At 42.8% G+C, this 23,018-nt stretch overlaps 1 protein-coding gene across 2 annotated transcripts in view; it reads left to right on the top strand.

Moving 5' to 3' along the window:
• LOC108549665 (lachesin) overlaps nt 1-22,642 on the top strand; it is a 27,054-nt gene extending 4,412 nt beyond the window's left edge. Inside the window, exons 2-9 of one of the 2 annotated variants that reach the window (XM_017903163.1) lie at nt 11,109-11,198; nt 12,219-12,340; nt 16,609-16,794; nt 17,637-17,829; nt 20,491-20,619; nt 20,703-20,822; nt 20,936-21,106; nt 21,464-22,642. In XM_017903163.1, the coding sequence (XP_017758652.1) occupies nt 11,114-11,198; nt 12,219-12,340; nt 16,609-16,794; nt 17,637-17,829; nt 20,491-20,619; nt 20,703-20,822; nt 20,936-21,106; nt 21,464-21,840 (1,383 nt within the window). In that variant the 5' untranslated portion in view covers nt 11,109-11,113 and the 3' untranslated portion in view covers nt 21,841-22,642. Of the gene's footprint in view, nt 1-11,108; nt 11,199-12,218; nt 12,341-16,345; nt 16,525-16,608; nt 16,795-17,636; nt 17,830-20,490; nt 20,620-20,702; nt 20,823-20,935; nt 21,107-21,463 lie in introns of those variants that run through there. The other variant, XM_017903164.1, reaches the window with a different exon arrangement.
• The last annotated feature ends 376 nt before the right edge of the window (nt 22,643-23,018 follow it).

Below are 23,018 nucleotides of genomic sequence, written 5' to 3'. Positions count from 1 at the left end.
GGGAAAGAGAGAAAGAGAGGAGAGAAAAGCACTCGAATCTCGGAGAAAGCGCAGTGCGGGAATTCCCTCGGGCACGATCGTCATTATCATAATTTTTTCTCAATGTCGCCTAACGAAGGTGACACTGAATGCGTAGAAGGCGTGCGTCGCGCATCGAGGCAAACAACAGGCCAGGCGAAACAGGTGGGGTTCGCGGAGCGAGCGAAGGGGGTAAAAGGGGCACCTGGTGTATCTCTCTGTGCACGGCCCAGCCGCGGGGTGCAACTTAATGAGCTTCCTGTGTTGGTTCCGCTTGTAGCGCATAACTCGCGTCTCTCGCTCTTTCGTTTTCGTCTTTCGCCTTTTCCACCGCCACTCCTTTCCCCCTCGGGCTCGTTCCGTGTCTGATCCTTTCAAAATCCGACTACTAAGCTGTCGTTTAGGATGCAGACGTTTATGATTGAAAGCAATTCGTGCGTAACGTCTGTTAAAACACAATCACACCCACTGAAGATAATTTCTTGCCATTTCGCTGCCACCTTTTCACCAGGAATTTTCCGTCCAAGATTCCCTTCCTCTCTTCACCCCTCTGTGCATCTCCTCCCTGGCAATTATCGGCGGATTCTGCCGGTATGACTCGCGGCTGCTTCGGCACTGCATTACGCTCGCATGGAGACGCTTCGCCAATAATTTGCCGCTCACTTGACATATTATTGTATTAGAATCCATAATGGCCTATTTCCGTGTTACCACGTTGATGTTCGCTAAAATCAATTTACCGTATTGTACGTACGTATGAAAATTCGATCTATCGATTGGTCGATCCGTTGGACGGCACGCCTCGCGTGTTGGCTTATTTACCTATGAAAATGTCTGAAATCGCTGTACCTTCCATAGGTTTCCTTTTGACCGCGATCTGTTACGAATCCATCGACTCTTATTACCACCGGGGATCGGTAGAAGCATACTTGATGCCCGAACGCCGGATAAATCCCTAGACTCCACTTATGGCAAGCGGGGAAACAAGGATTTCGTGGTCTTGCAAAGTGCTTCTCGGTGCGCTATGTGCCAGGTTTGTCGCTTCTAAGCCTCTTTACGTATGTACCTTTTTTCCTCCTAATCTTCTAGCTACCTGTTTTTCTTACTCTTTGGCGGTTACTCTTTGACCCGATTCTTCGACCCGTGATTCTAGTCACCGGTAATTTCTTGCTGTCATTTCTCGCGAGTCGATATATTCGTTAAGTACACGTAACAGTAAAACGCACCGTTTTTATATCGTAAGTTACCGGCAATAGGGGGTTCGATGTAGCTCCTGCTTAAGAAAAAGACGTCTTATCGAAGGTATATGACGTAAACGCGAATGGTATGGAAAGTATGGCTGTACCTTGTTTCATTTTCAATCGGAGGTTCGTACGTTCGAGATTAAAGCTTTATCGTGTGTTAGCGTAGATGGATTAAATAATAATTCAATGATCTGCTAATTCAAGGCATATCTAACTACCTGGTGTCGGTAAATTAAATAATAGCATTTCGGAATCAGTCAGCGATTGTCGCAAGACTTCTGCTTCCAGTACCAATTTCGAGCTATTTCTGCATTTGGAAATCTCACGTTTTGAATAATGGACGCTGAGCTACAGCGTTCGCTAATTTAACCCACAATAAATGTATTCGTTTATTTATATTTCGAGTGTTTGATATGTTACGCGAACTAATCGAATCTAAAGTTAAATAATCGATATAGGTATATCGGTGAACAACATGGTTACGCTTTCAACTATTTACGAACCCCGACACGAGGTTTATTACCCTAACGAATTTATTTCTTCGCGAAATACCGAGGACAATTATCGACGTATTAATTTTTCATCGATACGAAACTCGTGACGCGAGAAAACATTTTCTTTCATCGTAAACCACCCATTTTTGATAGAAAGCATCTCAGCGAGCTTCTGCTCGCCGAGATAACCCGGCTGCACGGAGAGTCGAAGGATCTTCGAACTCCCGGGGAATCTGCGGCGCTATGCATGCATGGTAACCTAACCGGTGTCATAATTGAATCTATGAGAAACACACTACGAGTGAGATTAGAAACTCTACGATGGTTTCGGTACATCTTGACTGCTCACGTGCTTACATGGTCATCGTCGAACACCCCTACGCAGCAGTTTGGAAACTGTTCCCCGATAAACACGGGATCATGCCGGACCGGTGCAAATATTTTAGCGCGTAGAAGAGGGAGGAACACGTCTGCTGACGCGGAATTGCGTCATGCTGCGTATCGACATCTTCATCTCGAGTGATTAATGAACGCGTCAGCCGAAACATTCGGTGGCATGACAAAATAGGAAACGAGGCCGCGACTTGCCAGTGAAACTGGCAAAGGAAAAACCGTGGTTACCATCGTCGAACCGGTACGTTGGTTCGACCAATAGTTTGACTGCGGCGAAATAAAAGGGATTGGCATCAAGTTGGCCACGTATTCTCGCCATCTAGGACTTATCTATTCACGAGTTCGTCGAAAGTGGAAAGAGATAAGGCCAGTTATACGGGATATCGCGATTCTCTCATTAGAAAACCGCAAATAACGTCTGCTTTACCAACGCGATTCCTTATCCGGCCACTACTATATAAAGTGACTGGCGTTCTATCCGGCGAGATTGAAGCATCAATTCTTAAACTCTATTCATCCGATATTTCCCATGCTTCCCAGCTGAATCCGAGCTATGGAGTCAATGTCACGATGCTGGAAATTCCCGGTCGAAATTCCAGGCAGTCATGACACGACCGCCGGAAGGGAACAGGGGAACGACGCATGGCAGCCAGACCGGCACACGACTGTAAATCCCGGTTCGGTAATTCTATCAATCTTGTTTGACTTACTTTTATATCGACCTTGATCGGCGTCGGCCTCGCGTCTCGTGCATCGGCGAGACTCTTCCGCGCCGTTGCCGGTGATCGCTTGCCTCATTTCCCTCGATTCAATTTACGGTGTGACGGAAGTGCATAAGTGAATTTCGTCCCCGTCCAGCCGGGGCTGCTGTAATATTTTCCGCGCCACGCTTCGCCGATATCCATGACAGCGGCATGGTAAATGCAGCCATAGAGAATCGTTCGCGAAAGTCGCAATCTCGCACGGGCTGCACAGCTACCATGGCCTGTCGGTGCTCCAGAAAGCCGTAGGAGGCGAAGTCAAGGTGGAGCCAACTTTACAGACAGTTTAAACCACAATCCTTAAGTTCCGTCGTTCCGCGAACGGGGCTGAAGAGGATGAGGCGACGCAGGATGGAAGAGGGTAAACCGGGTGAAGCTGCACGTCGGAGCGGAGTTCTCGTGCAAACCTAACTGCGGCTATTACTCGGGTGGCACAGTCCCTGCTCATCGATAGTCAATTTGCCATTTCGTGGTACGTTACGTGTGCTTCTGCTGCGTTTCGCCGAACGATCCCGCGAATGCCGCGGCTCTTCGAGGACGCGTTCGATCGATAGGACCAGGTTCACACACCCGGCTACGTAAGACCTAGCCGAAGATCCGATTTCACGCCGGGCGAGATCATTTTTCATTTCTACCTTTCGTTCGATTTCAACGGGGATGAAAATGATTAAGGAAAGATGCCTCCGTGGCGGGAAGGAAAACGACGGCAATTGAATGGTTTTCCCGGGAACGCGCGGACGCCACAATCCGCGATATCTCATCAAAAATGAAATATTACCGTCTGGCTATTAGCTAGCTAGCGAATGTGCGTGTATGGTAACGAGGATGAAGATAAAATTGCTTTTGAGTATCCGTTCGGATCAACGGGTTCCCGGGCAAATTTAATAAAGCGAGAATTTTCTCTGTGCGAAAGTTAGGAAGGCCTCTGCTCGTTCCCTTTTTTTACTTTTTTTTTTTTTTTCCCCGTCGCTAGCGCGGTGCTAATTATTACTTCTCGCGTGAGACGATAGACGATGCACGTGAAAATTTTAACGATTCACATCATCGCACCCCGTTTCGTTAACAAAGGAAGTTGATGGCTCTCTACCTCTAACCACCGGCACGCGATTACGTTTTTTCAGGATTGCAACGAGTTCGAGGTATCGAAGTTCGCCGATAAAGGGTGCTACCCGGTTGCGTCGCGCGTGTCACCCTCCTCGGTCAGGTAAAAAAAATGTTATTTCTGGACACGCGGGAACGTACCGGCGATAGCTCGGATTAAAGGGTATATCGAATTCACCCCGAGGTCTTCCTCCTTTTTTTTTTTTTTTTTTCCGCGTCGAAAGCGTGACGTCGCTTTCGTCCAACGACTCGACATCATCGAATCGAACTTTCTTCTCATTGACCGCGCCGCTTAATGGCTTATAGAAACTTCCGCGATATCCCTGGATACGAGGAATTTCAAACGTTCCCTTAAGTGAGCCGAACTTTTATCGCGGGCAGCCTGCTTAATCGATAATACAAAGTCGGTGGCGGACTTTCGAAAATCCCGGGTATCCGTATCATTCGAACATACGGGATCACCGGTTAAAACGTGACCGGTTCTACCCAAGTTTCCATGCAAATTGCAATCCATATTTCGCGGTGGATATCGATCCATTCTGATCCAGTTTCAGCGTCGAATTCGACGGATGATTACCGGTAGGTACGCGAAGACAAAAGCGCCTGTTTCCGGCCGCACGGAAGATTAAATAGCAGGATCCCACGTACCCTTTACCGCGAGCAATAACGTTCCAAGTAACGCTAAACCAACGTACATACGTATCGAGTTCGGTCTAAACTCCGAAAAGTTGTTTGCTTCCTCCGGCAACGGTCGGACTCTCATCGATAGTCAATCGCCATTTCCCTGTACCTTCTCGATACGTTAACGAGCACCAGCTGAAGAGAGAGAGAAGGCCGGGGGCGTAGAGAAAATGGAGGGATAAAAGGAACGGAGAAAGGAAGGAGAAATGGAGGAGAAAGGAAGCGAGGAGGCGAGCCTAGAAGATGGGAAGGAACGCATTGGAGAGGACTACAGTTGCACTTTCCCAGATCACTGGGAAGCCGGCAAATGAATATGCCAGAGAACTTTTGTTGCTCGCATCAGGGTGGGGCTTTTTAACGAATAAAAATTTCCCTCAATTAAGGATTATAGGTCGCGTCTTACAGAAAGCAAATCGTTCAGCCCTTTTATACACTTCGTTACGACGGGGATGTAATCGATTTTCGTTTCATCGATGGGACGTAACAACCTCGTGGTTCTGTATTGCATGCTCATTTCGTAACTGAGAACGGTGCAAGAGTCCATAAGCTGAAACGACGAATCGGGTGAATCGCGTTGGAGGTTTTAGTTTTAGCCTTTTGGGTATACAGGTTCCAAGTAAAGTACTCGACGAATGTTTAAAGCCGATTTTCTCAAAAACGAAGTCTCGCATGGAAAAATATTCCATAATTTCGATTTACTTTTTAACGTTGATTCGCTCTCTGTCAGGTTGCACCTCCAAGCATATTGTATATTAACCCTAGTAGAAAAATGATAATTTCCTCCTCGATAATGAAAGAAAATTGAAATTATTTCTCTTCTTTTATCTTCATCTAACTATCCCATTCTTTCCTCTCGGTTTAATAGTTTTTAATCACTATACTGTCTCTGCTCAGTCGAACCACGCAGTGGATGCTAACCGTGCACGAAGGAACGAAAAGCATTGCACTTATCTGAACCGTTGCAATATCGAAATAAAATTTTAAGAGAACATTGCCGACAATTCACCGGAAGGAGACGATTTACCTTTTTCCGGAAACGTCCTCAATTATCCGTACGTTCGTCATGGTTATAAAACCACCGACTTCTTACGCCACGAACAACGGTTTTCCATCGTTGCATATACCCAGTGTATACCCAGACGGCGTTAAAATCGATCGCGATGCCTACTTAAGTCGTATTAACCAAATGCCTGATTCGCAGGATAGTCCGAGTGTGGTATTTAGCTCGGGCTGTAGCTAGTGTGCTGCTATGTAAACTGGCCTAATGGAGGCACGGCCGTGCAAAAGTGTAGGCATTATCCATCGAGAGTTGCTCGGATTGCAGTCGAATCGAATTACGAGTTGGTAACACTTTGTCACGGGTTTTGCCGACACCACTGCTCCCGGTAGCGACCTTTGACCCATCCCTAATTCGACTTGGTTGTTCTCCAAGTAAAAGGTGAACCGCGAACATCGATCCTCGCGCGGACCCGTGAAAGGAGACGCTGTTTTGTTTTTCTTCCTTCGTTTCCCACGGTGGAAAGATTCGTGGCACTTAGTTAGGGCGGAGGTTGCTTGTTCATGCTGGCAAAAAGGAGAAACTCGACGAGTAAATCCGGTGAGAAGATTAGCTGAATGCAAAGGAACCGGCGGACTAAGGAGCTTCGACTGAGGGAATTCGATGAGAGTGCTCGAAAAGTGTGTACGGTTTTTAAGTGTACCGTGGCACGATATCACGGAGGAGGTTGGAGAGGCGGAGGATAAGGGTAGAACCTGCGAACGTGGAAGAGGAGGCGAAGACAGAAACGGACGCCGGAAGAAAGTGGAAACTCGTAAGTAATAGCTCCGACAGCAAACCTGGTAAAATGAACGGATAGACGATGCCATGGAGCGACTCTTATTTCCTTTCGCGCTTCAGAAGTCAGGATAGTGGAGGGAAGGAAAAAACGAGGAGAAGAGAACAGCGAAAAGCCAGCGGAGAGAAGGAGGAACGGGTACACTAGACAGGGAGGCGAAAAACGAAAGAAAAGACGAGTCGCGGCCGCTGCTGTGTGTGCAAGAGTCGAAGTTACCTTTCCTTTTTTCCCCTTACTTTCTTTTCGCCTACACATCTCGGTACTCTCTTACCGAGGCGTTCTTCTTGTACCGCTGTGGGTGTCGGTTAAGCTCTAACGTTTAAGACCTCCCAAACAGACTTCGAAGCTTTCCAGACGCACTTTACGTTCCAGAGCCAACGTACTCTTCGTTCTCGTGTGTGAAATATTTTTTAACGTATCTCGGCCATGTTCTTCCGACTTAAATACCATTTGAAATTAGTGGAAGTTGTAGCAGATGTCTTGAAGATTCCATTTTTTAAATTATTATCACTGCTATAGTCGATGTCGCTCGTATACAAAGGTACATAGAATATAGATGCAGTAGATTGACAGTAATATATAGACGTAATAATTTTTAGTTACGTATATTTCAAAATTCCGACTTGTTTCCTTATCGAACGTTGCGAGTTTGTTGGAGACCTTAATTACACGATGTAAACCGATTTTATCCGAGTCGAAAGGATCCACGTTGATTCGATATTATGTACGTCTCTCGATGATTAAAGGTACAAGTACGTGGAGTTTTGAAAGCGATTTTTTGAATTCTCCATATACGTATTCATCGTGAATGTATGCTAGACTCTACTCGTATATGTTGGAGCATATTAGAATATTGATATACGGGTAGTAATTATGCACGGAAATATTTTACGTGGTATTCAGATTCAGCGGAGAGAGAGATGGACTTTATATGGCGAATCAAAGACGCTTTTGGTTAACCAAACCACGTCCAGTTTCCTTCGAGTCAGAAGTGACCAACAGAACGGCTCATTGGACCCCTCAGAGAGACACTCGTTGCCTGTTATTCTCTCGGTAATACAGCATGCAATTCTCGTGCGCGAGTTTATAATACTCCGTGCATACACTTTGGATAGATGTGCAAATGTACGCTCTGCGCGGAAATTGGTATTTCGATGTTTAATTTGCTATGGTACAGCTAATGATGGATATTCAAAAGATCGCGTGGCACTGTTTTGTATTTAATTATATTCACGTTGCAGGTAAATGGCCACGTCCAAAACACCTGGACTTTGTATCCTCGGACGCGATACGAGCTTTCGAGATGCTCGGAAATCCTCTATCGAATAATCGAGACAATTATCGAGCCACTGCTGATTACGATGTCCCGTGTTAGCCTGTCCTCGCTGAAATAAAACGCGATAAGAGATTCATGCAAACTAATTAAAAGACAGGGCGAAAGTGGTGTCGGTGGTGAACAATATTTGCTAAACCTAAAGTTTAGTAGTCAGCCTGCATTACTATCGCGCTGGTATTTACCTAACCGGGTAGCCAGTAGTCGCAATTTCCAGCTCGATTAATTGCTCACTCCGCGACTCGAAATTTTTTCGTTCTTTACTCCTTTCGAAACCGCGAAACGATTGCTAATTGCGCTTAGTTCTCTCTTAACATCGTCCACGGCAACGATACGCCTTCTCGGAATCACCACGCGAAAATGTAATCGCTAAAAGCTTTTTTCCCTTGTCTCGGTTACGATGTTGTCCTCCTGTAAATATTGTAAAAACAACGAAAAAGAGGTAACAAAAAGCGGTTGCCGGTTGATGGCCACCACTCGACTGCCTCGTATATTCGCCTAAAAAGCAGCAGTCCAGTGAAACGCGATGCACTTTCGCAGGACTGTTTAACGGGAATATGTATGCATGTCGGCCGTCGTGGTTCACAGCGTCGGCGCTGCCGTAATTTTCGTCCGTCCGAGTTACGTACGAGGAAAAGCGCGGGCGAATTTTTAAAGGTTTAACTTCGTACGGACTCGCGCACTTTCATTTGCTTTCCTCGTGCTTCCGTCGAATATACGCGTGCCGCCGCGTTTGTAACTGACATCGTTCCAGCCCCCCACCGGCGCCATGTTTATCATACGCCAAAGAAATTCCTTTAAATATTTCAGACGATATTAACACCTCGGTGCGTCGGATTTTTCGGGCCACGATATTCCCAGGATAACGCTTGTCCTGGTTATCATTCTCCACGATCAAACGCCATCGTCCTGAAAGCAGAGAAAACGTAAATAAACAGAAATCGAATTTTTATATGGTTTTTAACTCTCGCCAATTCACCAAGGAGAATGAATTCCTGTTTTTTAATATTTCTTTTATCTACCGGTGTTTACGACTGCATAAATTATAGCCCACGTTCCCACGTGGGTTTGACAGCATTGTTCCAAACTAAGAAAGAAAGACGGGACGCAAATAAACAAGGTGTACGCTACTCATTATAAATACTCATTATAAACCACGCGTGGTACACGCTAATGTACGCAATCAATGAACGAGACTGGAATGGAAAGTCACGTGAAAGCGGTGCGACGCGAAGCGTGTAAAATGGGAGGTGTCAATGAAACTCCCTCCATAGACGAACAATTATAAATTCATTCCATGTCAGAACACCGACTGCCTTTGTTTTTGCCGCTCGTCGCGGCTTCTACGATAGCTTCCGCTTACGTAACCTGCACGAAAGCCTTTCCAACTTCGTACCGTATCTTAAGGGCATCTGTTCGTTTCGATAATCGAGCGTTGAGGCGTATTAAACGAATGTCGAGCATCCTCGCGGGTTGTCTACCTCTCGAAATCGTGCAGGGCGGTTGGGGGGTTATTTAAGTTAAATACCGCGGTCGCGGTGTAATTTTCAGGGATGCACAGAGGACGTGGCCCGAAGTCATAAAGGGCAGACTTCGGCACGAGCGAAATTTTCATTTGACCGGCCTCTACGTGCAAACGTTAGCCCCGCGCTTGCGACTCGCGCGAGTGTGCGTATCTCGCGCGGGCCTCGCCTCGTGGTGGTGGCTGCGGAGGATACTCGGCGGAGGGTAGCGGCTGAAAAGGGAAGAGCAGAGGCAGCAGGCACCCACTATTCGAGTATTATTGCGGTGCAGGCTGCAGGAGGGTGAGGATGGGATATATCAACGGTTGGCGTTTATGTGGCGACCAACTGTCGAGTTAATATTCACGCGATTCAGCTTGACCCCGCGCCGTCACCCCCCGGAGATCCCGCTCGCTTGGACGGGCATGAGAAATTCTTGACTTCGCCTTTCCGCCCGGTCGCATTATGCGTCTTTTCTTCACTGACCTTTTCCCCGACGATCGGCATGTATTGGTATATCGTGACCGGGGCTGTTCTCTCGCGAGCAAGCGGAAAGTTATGGTAATCGCGCGCCTGCAGGGGTAGAGAATTCAATGGGTTCTAGTTATAAACAATTGTGTTCGAGAATGGAGACCTTTTTGCGTCGCCTCGCTGCAGCTGCTATGGAAAATTCGTGCGGATGTGTTCAGTTGCGAGTTCGATGAACGTGAAGTGCCATAAATTACGGATCGTACGGTTATTAAATAATGAGACACTCGAAGATAGATGTTATTTGATAAGTAAGTAAATAGTTTAGTGGAGAATCGATTTTATCCGACGGTAGAGAAACTGTCGATAAAAGGACAAATGCCGGATCGGGTTTGGAGATCTGTAACGAGTTTACTCGCTGTATAAGCATTTTTCAGTGACTAGACAAGTTGTCAGTTTCTATTGACAGGATTAAAGAGGACGGAATGGGCGATAAATTATTTCGAAACGATTCTTTATTTTCCGAGATACATATATGTAGAGACATGGGTGGGGGTTAAATAATAGTACTCTATTTATTAATTAATAATAATGGATTGACAATGTGTGGTTACGATAAAGTCTACGAATATAGACAGATCAACTATTACAACTACAGCTACAACTTAAGATTACAGCTTGATTCCACAACACAAATACAACTAAACGACTAACAACTTATATTTCTTTCTATACAACTCCGTTCTAAAGACTCCTCGAAAACTCTACACAAGAACTGTTCGCTAACCATTTTTGCCTTCTTATATATATTCCCCGAAAACCTCCCCCGATATGACCAAATATGGTCATGCTGAGGGCTTGACGCATCGTCGGGATTTTTCTCACCGACCTGGCCCTTGAACCCTCGGCGACCTTCCAAACTAAAATCACCTATGAGGTGGAAATTCTGCGATACTACATATACATAATTAAAAACAGGAATGAGATAAACAATACGTCCAATTTTAATTATCTTAAGTATCTCGTGAGATAATAATTATTTTTTTTCTTAACACATTGTACACCGATCTATAATATCACGTGATTTCGTTATTACTATACATGTGTTTCTATAAGATATTTCTTATTTAATATTAATTTCAGCATTGATTAATAATATAGAGCATTTCCTTGGAATGTATACTAAAAACTGTTTTATGAAAAATTACACGGTGAAAAAATGTATTAAAATTTTGCAAGGAATTTTTATCCGAATAACAATAAATTTTCTGCTTGCAGTACGTATGGCGTATGGCCTACTCTATGGTATGGCATCACGGGACATTGTTCTTTGCTTCCTCCTCGCCGCCTTCCTTTACTCGAGTTTCGGTAAGAATCAAATGAGATATTCTCCTCTTTGGAACCGCGAGTAGCACTCTTGAGCCGATCGCTGAAGCCGCGAGAAGAGGTGTACGGGAACAAGTTTGAATTGGTCGGAATACGGCCGCGAAAGTTACAAGTTTTTTAATCCCTATAAAATGATACGAACGAATCTCTTGTATCCGTAATAGCATCGTACCGTACTCTCTTTTCCTTCCTGCCGCGTTTCTTTGCTCCACTTTTCGGTAAGAATCAAATAAAATGCCCCTAAAAGCACTATCGGAAGTCTCCAGAGCTTCCGTAAAAGCATTCCCGCCGTTCGGAAAGGTGAACGTGGGCGCAGAAATTACAGGAGCGTTGCACGGCTAAACGTTACTTCGCTCTTGTTTCCAGCCCCCCGAAATATTCGTTTGATATCCAATTTCGTCGTTTCATCGTGCAATTACGGTGCAACGGAGAGGTGGCAGCCTCGAATTCGCTTTTTTCTTCCCGCGCGTTCGACCGTCCGGAACGGTTATTATTTAATAAGGTGTCGGGGGTTGGAACGCGCACGGTTTGATACGGTTAATAAACGCCCCGTTACGCGACACCCTGATATATAAATTCTTTTCTCGCTGGTCCTTTTGCTCCACCCCGACAACGTGCACGCGCCACGCGACACAAAAAGCTGGTCGAATGGAGAAGAGGAACTAAATCTGAATGGCCAGTGGAAAAAGAATTATTACCCCCCATAACTTCGCCTCGTACAGCCGCCATGAATCTATAGAGAAGCGATATGCATGACGAGCTAGATTAAGCTGGTCGCGTTAAGAGAGATGTAAAAGATTAAAGAAATCAATATCGGGCGGAGAGGATATATGGAGAAGGCAAACGTCCAATGAAACAGCAGACTGTGGGGGTGTCATTCGAACTTATGCTACCCGCGCGCGTTAACGTCCATTGTTTTTGTCTCGACGGCGTAAACCTAAGCTAATTAGATGTAAACTTGCCGGATCATTAATCGCACGATCGTTAATTACACTGGCCCAGGTCAAGCGATGCCAAAGTCCGAGGTCCAGCCAGAATTTCTAGAACTTCTGGAGAACCATACGGTCATTCAAGGTCGTGACGTCTCCTTCACCTGCGTCGTTAATCATCTTCAATCTTACAAGGTAATTGCATCCACGTGTCGGCGTAATTAGTAAGTCGATTAAGGGCAACGCTTCGAAGTCGTAAGTAATGGCCTAAATCGCATTTCCGTAAATAGAGGCTCGAACGGATTACGTTAATCGAACAATGCACCTATCGTCGTGTAACGTACGTTAACCAGTCGCGATATTCACGGACGGCTCGCCATATTTTCGTTTCGTAGCCGGCGATAAAGGTAGAATCGTAAATGCACACGACGAAAGTGCACGCGTACGGCGTCGATTATGACAAAGCACGTAGGTTTGCACTTTCGTCGGTCCACACCCAGTTCTGTCCAGAGCCCCTTGCGGGACAGACCTGCCGAGTAATTCACTTTCGAGAAGAAGTCCAAGTTTGATTGCGCGCTCGAATCGACAATCGCTTCTATCGCGAGATGAAACGCCCTTGGCGCGTGTTCAGAGGATTTCGTCCTGCCGGATTCGAGGGATGGAAAAGGACACAAGAGTGGTGGAAAGAAAAAGGAAGAAGACGAAGAGGAGGAAGAAAAAGAAGTGGAAAAAGTGGAAGCATAGGGAATCCGAATGTTACAGCGAGCTGGAGAGTACCCGGGGAAAAGAAAGGAAGCTCGAAAGAAGAGACATAAATCAGAGTCGCTAATACAGCGTACAACATGAATGGGTCTGATTTCTGTCAGTTCAGGAGCACCAGAAGCGCCCTATCCTTTCCCTTTCCCTTTATCTTCTTCTCTGTTTTTAAAGTACAATAATTTTACCTGAAATTTTGCCAGGGAAAGCGAAACATCCTAGAATAATTCTTTAGCTCTTGCGAATATCGAGGACGAAAGAGGGAATTTTACTAATTATCCCTTTCGATACGGCAGTCTCGTTGGCAAGTACGCTATCACGGTACAGGATAATTCCAATGCGGCTGTACATTGCTCTGTCAAAGTCACGAATCAATGGGAAACCCTAACCGCGAACGTCAGACCTGGGTAACCATAGTCACCGTTTGTATATTTTCAAAGTCAGACATTAGGTAACTGCAACATTGAAATTTTCTATTACCGCGACATTGCGAACGTATTAATCTCGAGATAAAGATCTATGCAAAATGCGATTATGGAATAATTTATTGGGAATAATTACTTCGAACGATCACAGCCTCCATCGTTATGTGCACACCATACGTTCGTTTCATCGTTAAGCATTGAAAGCTTGACACATTCCTCGATTCAATATCGTTCTAGACGTGTGAGATATAACAGATGACTGTGCACGCAAGCATATCGGTGATTGTTTGCATAAAAATTTTTCCCGCCAACAGGTAGAATTATATCGTCAGCCAGAACGGCGAATAGTCCATCAGCGTTATTTATGCACACCTTAAATTCCATTGGCGCCGGATCAAAACGTCGCTTTTGTTCTGCCGATTTAAAAGCCCTATCACCCGTTCAATAGAACCGTCGTTTGAAATACGACAGATCGGGCACGCAGGAAGTATGTTCGTACAAACGGGACCAACGTGGAAGTACGATCACCGATTGGAATTTGAATCCTGGAATCCAATAACAGTGTTCATTCAATCGCGCCAGAATCCTCAAGTAAATAATTACGTTTCAGGGGGAATAAACGTACAAATGAATTTTCAGCCTTACATAACAAGCCGATCCTGATCGATGCGTGTTTAACGTGAAAAATCAATTGTCTTACGTTGCATCCACGTTTTATATTAGGGTGTCCCATAAGTTTCTTCCTTTTTTTTTATGCGAAGTCAATAGACGATATTTGTTGTTTAAGGTTGATTTGCTGTGTTATATATGAACCATTCTGCTCTATTACCTTCTTCCATCTCTCAGGAAGCCTCATTGTGCCCTCTTTTCAAAATTGTTGAGACATACTTGCAAAATATTCAGCGAGGTGCGTGTTTATTTCGCTTTCGGATTTGTGACATTTATTAGACAGAAAGCCTCACAGTTTGATTGGGACGTTCTACCTCATCCTCCGTACTCACCAGACCTTGCCTCATCCGATTATTACTTGTTTCTCCCGTTAGAAAATTCTCTCCGTGATAAATGTCATAAATCCGAAAGCGAAATAAACACGCACCTCGATGAATATTTTGCAAGTAAGTCTCAACAATTTTGGAAAGAGCACGTAATGAAGCTTCCTGGGAGATGGAAGAAGGTAATAGAGCAGAACGGTTCATATATGACACAGCAAATCAACTGTAAGCAACAAATATCGTCTATTGATTTTGCATCAAAAAAAAGGAAGAAACTTATGGGACACCCTAATATTTTTCTTTTCTTTTTCCTGTCCTTTTCCCTCTGCCTCGTATTCTTTTCCCGCGGATGATACATCGAGATATTCTTTTAATTTCGGTATTGTTCGTTCCGAGTAAGCAACAAATGGGGAATACGAGTTGAATTACATCGTGATACGAGTTTTCTTTTTTTCCCCGTTGCCTTTCTTATTGCGGTATAATATTTACGTTCCCAGTCTTAACGGGCGCATTTACGTTGGAATTCATGAATGCAGAAGGGAACGGGAAATCGGAGAGAACATTTTACGTTCACGCAGGGAAGAACCTAGTTCTAGTATATCGCTTGAAATATATAATTCGCGCGTGTGTAAATAATTTTTCGTTTATCCTAACGTGATAGCCTGTTCCCTTTTTTTCTGTTCGCTTTCATTCTGTTCTCGTCTTTTCCCGTTTGCGTGCAACCGCGATGAAAGCAAGGAAAGAGGGAAAATGTACGTTAAATACATTTCATCCATTACTATTCCGCATTTCTTGCATTCGAGCCTTTGAAAACCTCGTCCAATGAGAAGCGTTTCTTTCGAAATTTATTATTCATACCTCGTAAACGAGTGCATGGTCCGGGATGGGGGTAAAGAAAAGAGCGCAATAAGAAGAATACCTTCAACGTAGCTGCTCTAACGGGGTAGGTTTAACTGTCTAATCAAGAAAGTAACCAAGGTGCCTGGCAACGTTCAATAGACACTAAAGTGGCAGCATCTACAACTCGAGCGATCAGTCTTGGTACATACGAGCTGGAAGCGCATTATTCTTATTGCACCCACCGCCCTTGGAGCCGTGGAAAATCTATTATGAACGAGGTGTATAGGTATACGTGTATTCGTACTACTGCAATCATAAATTTGAAATCAAAGCTTTGGAATCATATCCCGACTCATATCTATAACGAATCTCCTAATAATTTTATTATCAATCTTAAATCAGTGATATAGATATTAACCCTTTGCACTCGACGATTTTTTGGCTAGAGAAGAGTAGAAATTCAAAGATTCTCTACTAAAAAACTGACGATACTTTTTTGAGCAGTAAATAAAGAATTGTATAATAATAGAATTGTAGAATTATTTGACTTCGATACTTCGCACACTGTTACCTCACATTAAATTTGATATATTAATTAATATCGATCTTCCAAATATTATGAAATGGTGACTGAAGCTCATTTCTCAAGTGCAAAGGGTTAATAATAATCTTTTTATCTCGCTACCATTTTGTCTAGAGAATTTTCTGAGGTAATAATAGCCTTATCTAACCTTGTTTCTTAAATTTTTGGTTTTTGTGAAGCACGCAGTGATTTCAGATTTTTGGTTGGTATACCAAAGGTGTTTAAATCGTGGCTCTTTTAGATGCTTAATACGGCTTCTTCTCCTATTAAAGAGATTCATCGTAACGTGTATAAATCAATAGTTAAAAATAATGGTACGTATTAACCCTTTGCACTCGACGATTTTTTGGCTAAAGAAGAGTAGAAATTCAAAGATTCCCTACTAAAAAACTGACGATACTTTCTTGAGCAGTAAATAAAGAATTGTATAATAATAGAATTGTAGAATTATTTGACTTCGATACTTCACACGTCGTTACATTACATTAAATTTGATAAATTAATTAATATCGATCTTCCAAATTTCATGAAACGGTGACTGAGGGTCACCTTTCGAGTGCAAAGGGTTAATTAATTAGTTCCAATAGAAAATTTGGCTCTGGATTGTTCCTGATAGCTGAAATAGTTTCTGTCATAAGAAGATTATTTGACTATTCCCAGTATATACATACGTTGTCTTCCTTCCTGTCTTTCTCTCTCTCCCGCAGACATCCTAGATAGAACAAGAAGCATTATTGATCCCAAACTAATTCTAAAACGACGGTATTATAAGGGGTGAGTGATGTAAGTAACGCCAGACAGAGTAGCGGTTTATAATCGGCTGCTGAAACTGCGAGAACATTCATACCCCGTGATTGTATTATGCAGGTCGCCTGGATGAAGTACGACTCCAAAGCTATCCTGGCCATTAATACGCACATGATCGCTCAAAACCCACGGTTGTCTGTCACTCACAATGGACATAACACGTGGAAACTGCACGTGACCAACGTCCAGCCGAACGACTCTGGCACGTACATGTGTCAAGTTAATACGGACCCTATGAGGAGTCAGGTTAGTAACGTTCGTCTTCACCTCTGATGTTAAACGCGTGTGTCCCTTGCCTCTACGTGTAGACATTTTAATAGTATCCACGTTACGAACCATCCACGTCATCCACCGCTTTTGGCCACCCTCTTTCTCCTTTTTTAAACTGTTTCCATATCACGTACGATACGACGTGACCAAAGGGATGCGTTAATAGATAATCTTTGCTGCATTACCGTCGACTGGACACAGCATGGTTGACACGTGGAAAATATTACCGTCGAAGGGATTGCTGCGTGATAACATCGACAAAATTGAATATCAAATTTCACGCGAAGGGATGAGCAAAGGCACGCGAAACGAGACGAGACGGCTGAAAAATGCAGGATTCTCCGTTTCTCTGTGTCTCCCTTTTATTGGCTACAACCCGTGTATTTTTTCGATGATAAGCCTAGATTAGAGGCGAGTCTGGAGCAGCCGTGTTTGTCGAGGTTTGAATCCTCGAGTTAAGCTTGATTTAACCCTCTGCGGATGGTGCCATTTTTCGTCTGGATATACGTTTGAACTCGAGGCTTTAGGGCGTGCTATGAAGAAACGATATGTACTAGAAGATACATATGTGCCCTGCAAAAGTCATAAACTTTGATTAATGAATTTTCTTTGTTATTATTAAAAAAAAAATATTTTTTACCATATTAACATCGAAACTTTGTGTGTCCATTTGCCATTGCTTGTGCGCAAGGGATTAAATGTTGCAGAGGTCAGACAGGGGATGCAGTTCGGCCGCTATAGCGTTTCATAGGTCAGAGAATCTTTCTCATTAGCTGACAAATGATGGTACGTGATAGTTTGTAACGATCTCTGCGCAGACTGGATACATGTCAGTGGTGATACCGCCCGATATTATGGATTTGGACGATTCTGCCGACCTCCTGACAGCGAAAGAGAACAGTGATCTGCGATTACGATGCCGGGCAACGGGAACACCGAAACCCGTGGTCACTTGGCGGCGGGAAGACGGACGAAATATTACTCTCCGAACGGAGCACGGTGTTCAACGAGGTAACATTTTCGAGAATTATGATTTCTCGCAATTTCTTACACCGAACGGAACTGCTTTACTCAATCAGTGAATTCAGGCAAACTTTAAACACGATATCATCGATGATCTTTTTCTTCCAACGAAGTTCCGGGTAGCTTATTCGTCGAAGAGAACTTGGATCTCTTTAGCGGGAAAAGTAGCAAGTTTAATTTCATATATTTCCAATTGGCTTTTTGCATAAACCACGAATATGAAAGTTGGTCCTAAACTTTTTAACAGAGGCGTACTTATTTATTAATTTCTTGCTCTTCATTCGCGTTGCTGTAGAAACATTGATAATTATCTATGATGAGTTACTTGACTTTGTGTTTAACACTAGATTTACGGATGTTGATTATATACCTATTTTTACTGAACTGAGCCAATTTGACTCATAAGAAAATTGAAGTTGTTTGCAAAGAAAATAGTTCCAGATCAATTTAAATAAAAGATTTATTATTAAAAAATTCATTGGAAGCAGGTTTTACATATAATATCTGTTTGAAATACATTTTCCGAAAATATTTCTATTACATTTAGCACAAAGGCTCTTACATCTATTTCTGTTATATAATTCTTGAACTTGACAATTCTTCCGTGCGTTGGTAGTATGAATTTTTGTCAATGGAATGAAAGTGTTCTCCACATGTTCTCCATATTTACTTCTCAGTTCTTCGGCTAATTGGAAAATAAAAACTTTTCTTGAAATATTTACTCGAGTGGTCTCTTTATATAGAATCCAACCATTTATAGCTGCTAAATCTAAAATATTATAGAAAACTTGTAGAGGCCATCTGCGAGAGACTGCTTTAATGCTATATTTTCGGCCCATGTGGTCAAGTATATCCATGCCATACTTGGTGCTATTACAAAATGTTACTGTTTCCAGAATAGGATTTTTATTTTTCTCAATTATTATATTTTTATGTTTTGAACTTAGTAGTAAAACTTTTTTATTAGGCTTGCTTTTATAAATGGTTGCAAAAGTTGCCCAGGCTTGATGTAAGCTATAAATTTCATGTGTTATACGATTAACTGTTAAATCATTTTATGAGTCAAATTGGTTCACAACCGTAAAAATAGGTATACCACATTCGATAATGCGAAATGAAAGGGTCTGCAGGGGAGAGGAATCAACATTTACGTACATTTCATGACGTAACTGAAAGCCAATATGTGTTTTTAAAAAATAATATTTAAGTTTTATATCTATAGAGTAATCAAATTTTTAATGAGTCAAATTGGCTCAGTCCGTAAATCTAGTATTAATAATAAAAAGAAAACGAGTAAGGCTACTGTATAAATGAATTTGCAGGTATCCGTAACATGTTTTTTCTCGATACAAAATTTCTTCTCAAAAGCTCGAAGTGTATTCCCGTTATTAAACGTTTGAAAGCTTCAGATTCGTACGAATTAACTGCTGTTCCCGGTGGCAATGAAAAGATTCATGTATGCATAAATACAGGAGCGTAACGTAGCATTTCCATGCAGCTTCGTCCACGCAGCGAGACGTTCGTTGAACGCATGGACGTAAAAGCGCGATCACGTCGGGTCCATCGCGTTCCGTAGAAAATCAACCAGCCGATTAGCCTTTCTAACAGTGAGTGATGGATGTTGACTTTACATATATTTCCTCTTCGCCGACCCCATCGATTCGCATACCCGATTGCAATATTCGCTGTGTACACTGCGCCACGAAAGTGTCTAGCACTCAGAATCTATATCGTGCCCGGCGATTCGACAATCTTCCCCAAAACGTATCACGGGGAGTACTCTCGTTGTTTCGGCCCCCTTAATGAGCTCAACCGATCCGCCGTCGTTCCTCTCGCATTATACTCCATGGAAGCTGCAATAAAAACGGTACACTGAATATTAAAACGGAATACGATTAAGAGACAGCGCAGGATATGACGTCGCAAAGTTTTTAAAAAACGAGATTAAATCTGTGCTTGTAAGTCAAAATTCCTGACTTACCGACTTAGCAAGATTGGAGCTCATCAATTCGGTTATAAGACACGTACGAAAAATTATAATTGCAATTTAACCCTTCGCACTCGACGACTTTCTCTGTCATAGAGTCGAGGAAATTTTTAAAATGGTAAATAAGAAATCATATGCAAATTAAGACGTAGAATTATTTTTCTTTCACATTCCACACATCGTTAGGTAATTTTATATATGATATATTAATTAACGTCGATCTTTAGAATTTGATTAAATGGTGACTGAGAGTCACCTCTCGAGTGCAAAGGGTTAATAAAAGGCCAATAAGAAAAATTTATATTCGGAACTCTGATTATCTCGAAAGTTAACGTGCAGCAACCTAGTGAAGAAATTTGAAGAATCTCGAAGCGGAGTAGAAGTATCGTAACTGTAGGATTTAGGAAAGGATAGCATAAAGAGTATTTAGTATAACAGGGATATTAATACAATACCTATAAAAAGTTTCGATATCGTTGAAATATAGTTGGAAGGTTAATATAATAGACGTATCGGTACTCTACGAGAAAGTTTGAAATGGTCGAAACAGAGTAAAATTGGCGACCAAACGAGGACAGCAAGGTAGAATAGAAATATCGATATAATATACGTATATTCCGCAAACGATGTTTCAACTGACCCGTTGAAAATGACTCACGCAGTAAAGTCGTACGAAGGGGAGCAACTTCATCTGGCGGGCATTCTGCGGCAGGAGATGGGCTCTTACCTTTGCATCGCCTCGAACGGCGTGCCGCCAACGGTCAGCAAACGATATTACGTGAACGTACGATGTAAGTGAAGTGGCCGCCTGTTAAATTGCCGAGCACCCGACGAAGAAACTTCCAATGATTAATTATAGTTTTCTCTGCCGCAGTTAAACCGCTGATTAAAGTCTCGAACCAATTAGTAGCGGCACCTGCTAACAGCGACGTCGTTCTTCATTGCTACGTCGAGTCCTGGCCGAAGGCACTGAATACGTGGTACAGAGACGATGGTGAGCATTATAATATCGAATTGCGCGCCTTATCCCTCAACGTCGTTCTCGATGTCACGTGACCGCGCTGCTGTAACGCGAACTATCGCCACGAATATGGCGGCCGGTTGCAGGTATGAAATTATTGTCGGACGAGAAACACGATCTAGCAGAGGTTCCACTGAACGATTACGCGTATCGATTGAAGCTGACCATTAGCAGACTGAACAGGGATGATTTCGGCAGCTACACATGTTCGGCGGAAAATTTACTCGGCAAAACTGAAGGAACGATAAGACTACAAGGTAACGATTTTACGACATTCGATTTCTACCATCGATTTATATAGTTAGATCCTGTACACGCTGTTCATGCTTGGAAAGCGCTTTACGTGGCTCTCTCTCTTTCTCTGTCCCTCTCGCTGACACGTTCTCCTGGAAAGCAATTACGCTCGCTGATATATGTTTCTCATATATAAAGCCATATCGGTTCGCTATGTGTTCTCTATGTGTTAGAGTAACGGAGTCGAAAAAGCTTGCCGAAGTTTAATACTAGAAAAGTAATAGCACGGTATATTCTTCGATATTTTTCGTTCATGTTATTATTACTTGCCGTGTTATATTAAGAACGAAAATGAATTTCATTTAACGAAATGGTTACAGAGATGCATTTAGCGAAGACTACTTCGGTGCCCATTCGCCACAACTCGGAATTCATCGACAGATACGGATCGAAGAAGCAAATGGAGAGAAAATCAAAACACCATGGATTCGGGCGGGAAGGAGGTTCATTGTCGAAAAATAGCGAGAATATGGGTCACGCGACACCGGTGTTGAGGAGAAACAGTTTGAACGCGTTGACGGATGTCACAGTGAAAAAATCGAAAGTTTCATCATATCCGGCGCCCGCACCTGCGCCAGCGCATTCTACACCGACTCAACTGAGCGTTCAGAATAGCGTCATGTCGCTGCAACACTCGCGATTAAACTGCGTAGGATTAATGTTCGCTTTTCTAGTGATAGTGATCTCTAGCTCGTAAACAGTCGGCTGTTTCGAATGTACGAAAGAGTACAAATTTCATCGTAGGGATTACAGAAAATAAAAAAAAAGGAGGAAAAAGACGAGGGAAAAAGAAAAAAAAAAAGGAGAAAGGAAAACGGTATCTCGAGAAATGCCCATTCTAACCTAACCATCGTTTGTTACTTTTTTACTTTAAGAATCATGTTTCAGGTTCATCGAAGAGGTTTCTTTTATGTTCCATTTTTATCTCCCATCCGAGAAATCGTCGACGATGCTTCTGTCGTGTAGTAAAAGGCACGCACAATTTTCGAACTCATAGGTGTAGTTCACGTGTGTGTGATCATGTCAAACGCATCGGTGTACGTCGTATTGTGGTGAAAATAACGAACGGTTTTTATGACAATAACTATACATGTATACCTACGAAAAATCAGTAGGACTAATCGATCACCGATAAAGCTCGCAAACCGTCGTCGGATACACGGAAAGAAGCGTACATCTTCACCGAATCGATGAATCGACGTTTACAACTCGGTATCTTGTGTCAGGCTACCGAACACAGATGTACAGTTATTTTCAAGCGTGAACGGAGACGTTAATTGTTTATACGTATTTTGTGCGTGTGCATGTTGAGAGAAATCGTTATTCGCTGCTTTCAACAAATTCGTTAGAAGAATCGATTTGCTCAGGCATGAATGTGATCGAACGAACGATACATGGCCCATTTTTGCACAGTCGATCATCGGTTCATGAACGTTTTCATTAGCAACAAATGAATGTATTGTTTATCGATGTTAACGCCTGAGTTGTGTATCCGTGTATGTATGTACGACAATAAACGTTGTTTTTACCAATAATCTCGTTCATCATCCTTCCCGATATCATTATCCTAGATTGAATTTGTAAAATTATACAGTTTAACGCGAATTTTAATCTGTAATATCCATTGTAACATTCTTGTAGAGTCTACCATTGTGAGAACGAATTTATAATCAAAATTGATCTACCACCTTCAGTTTTCGAAAATTGTAAGGTGAGAGTATTCGGAGTTTATCTATGTCCATAATTATAATTAATGCGTAATCGACACCAAAATCATTGTCTAGTAAATTTTATTTTTTATACGTATAACATGCATATGTTTTTAAATGCTTTTTTGTACTAATCGCAAAATTATAAGAAATTCCTCTAAATCAC

This window comes from Eufriesea mexicana, unplaced genomic scaffold, assembly GCF_001483705.2.
Source record: "Eufriesea mexicana isolate 0111107269 unplaced genomic scaffold, ASM148370v2 scaffold2207, whole genome shotgun sequence".
NCBI classification, from domain to species: Eukaryota; Metazoa; Arthropoda; class Insecta; order Hymenoptera; family Apidae; genus Eufriesea; species Eufriesea mexicana.
This window is presented reverse-complemented; position numbering and strand designations above follow the sequence as displayed.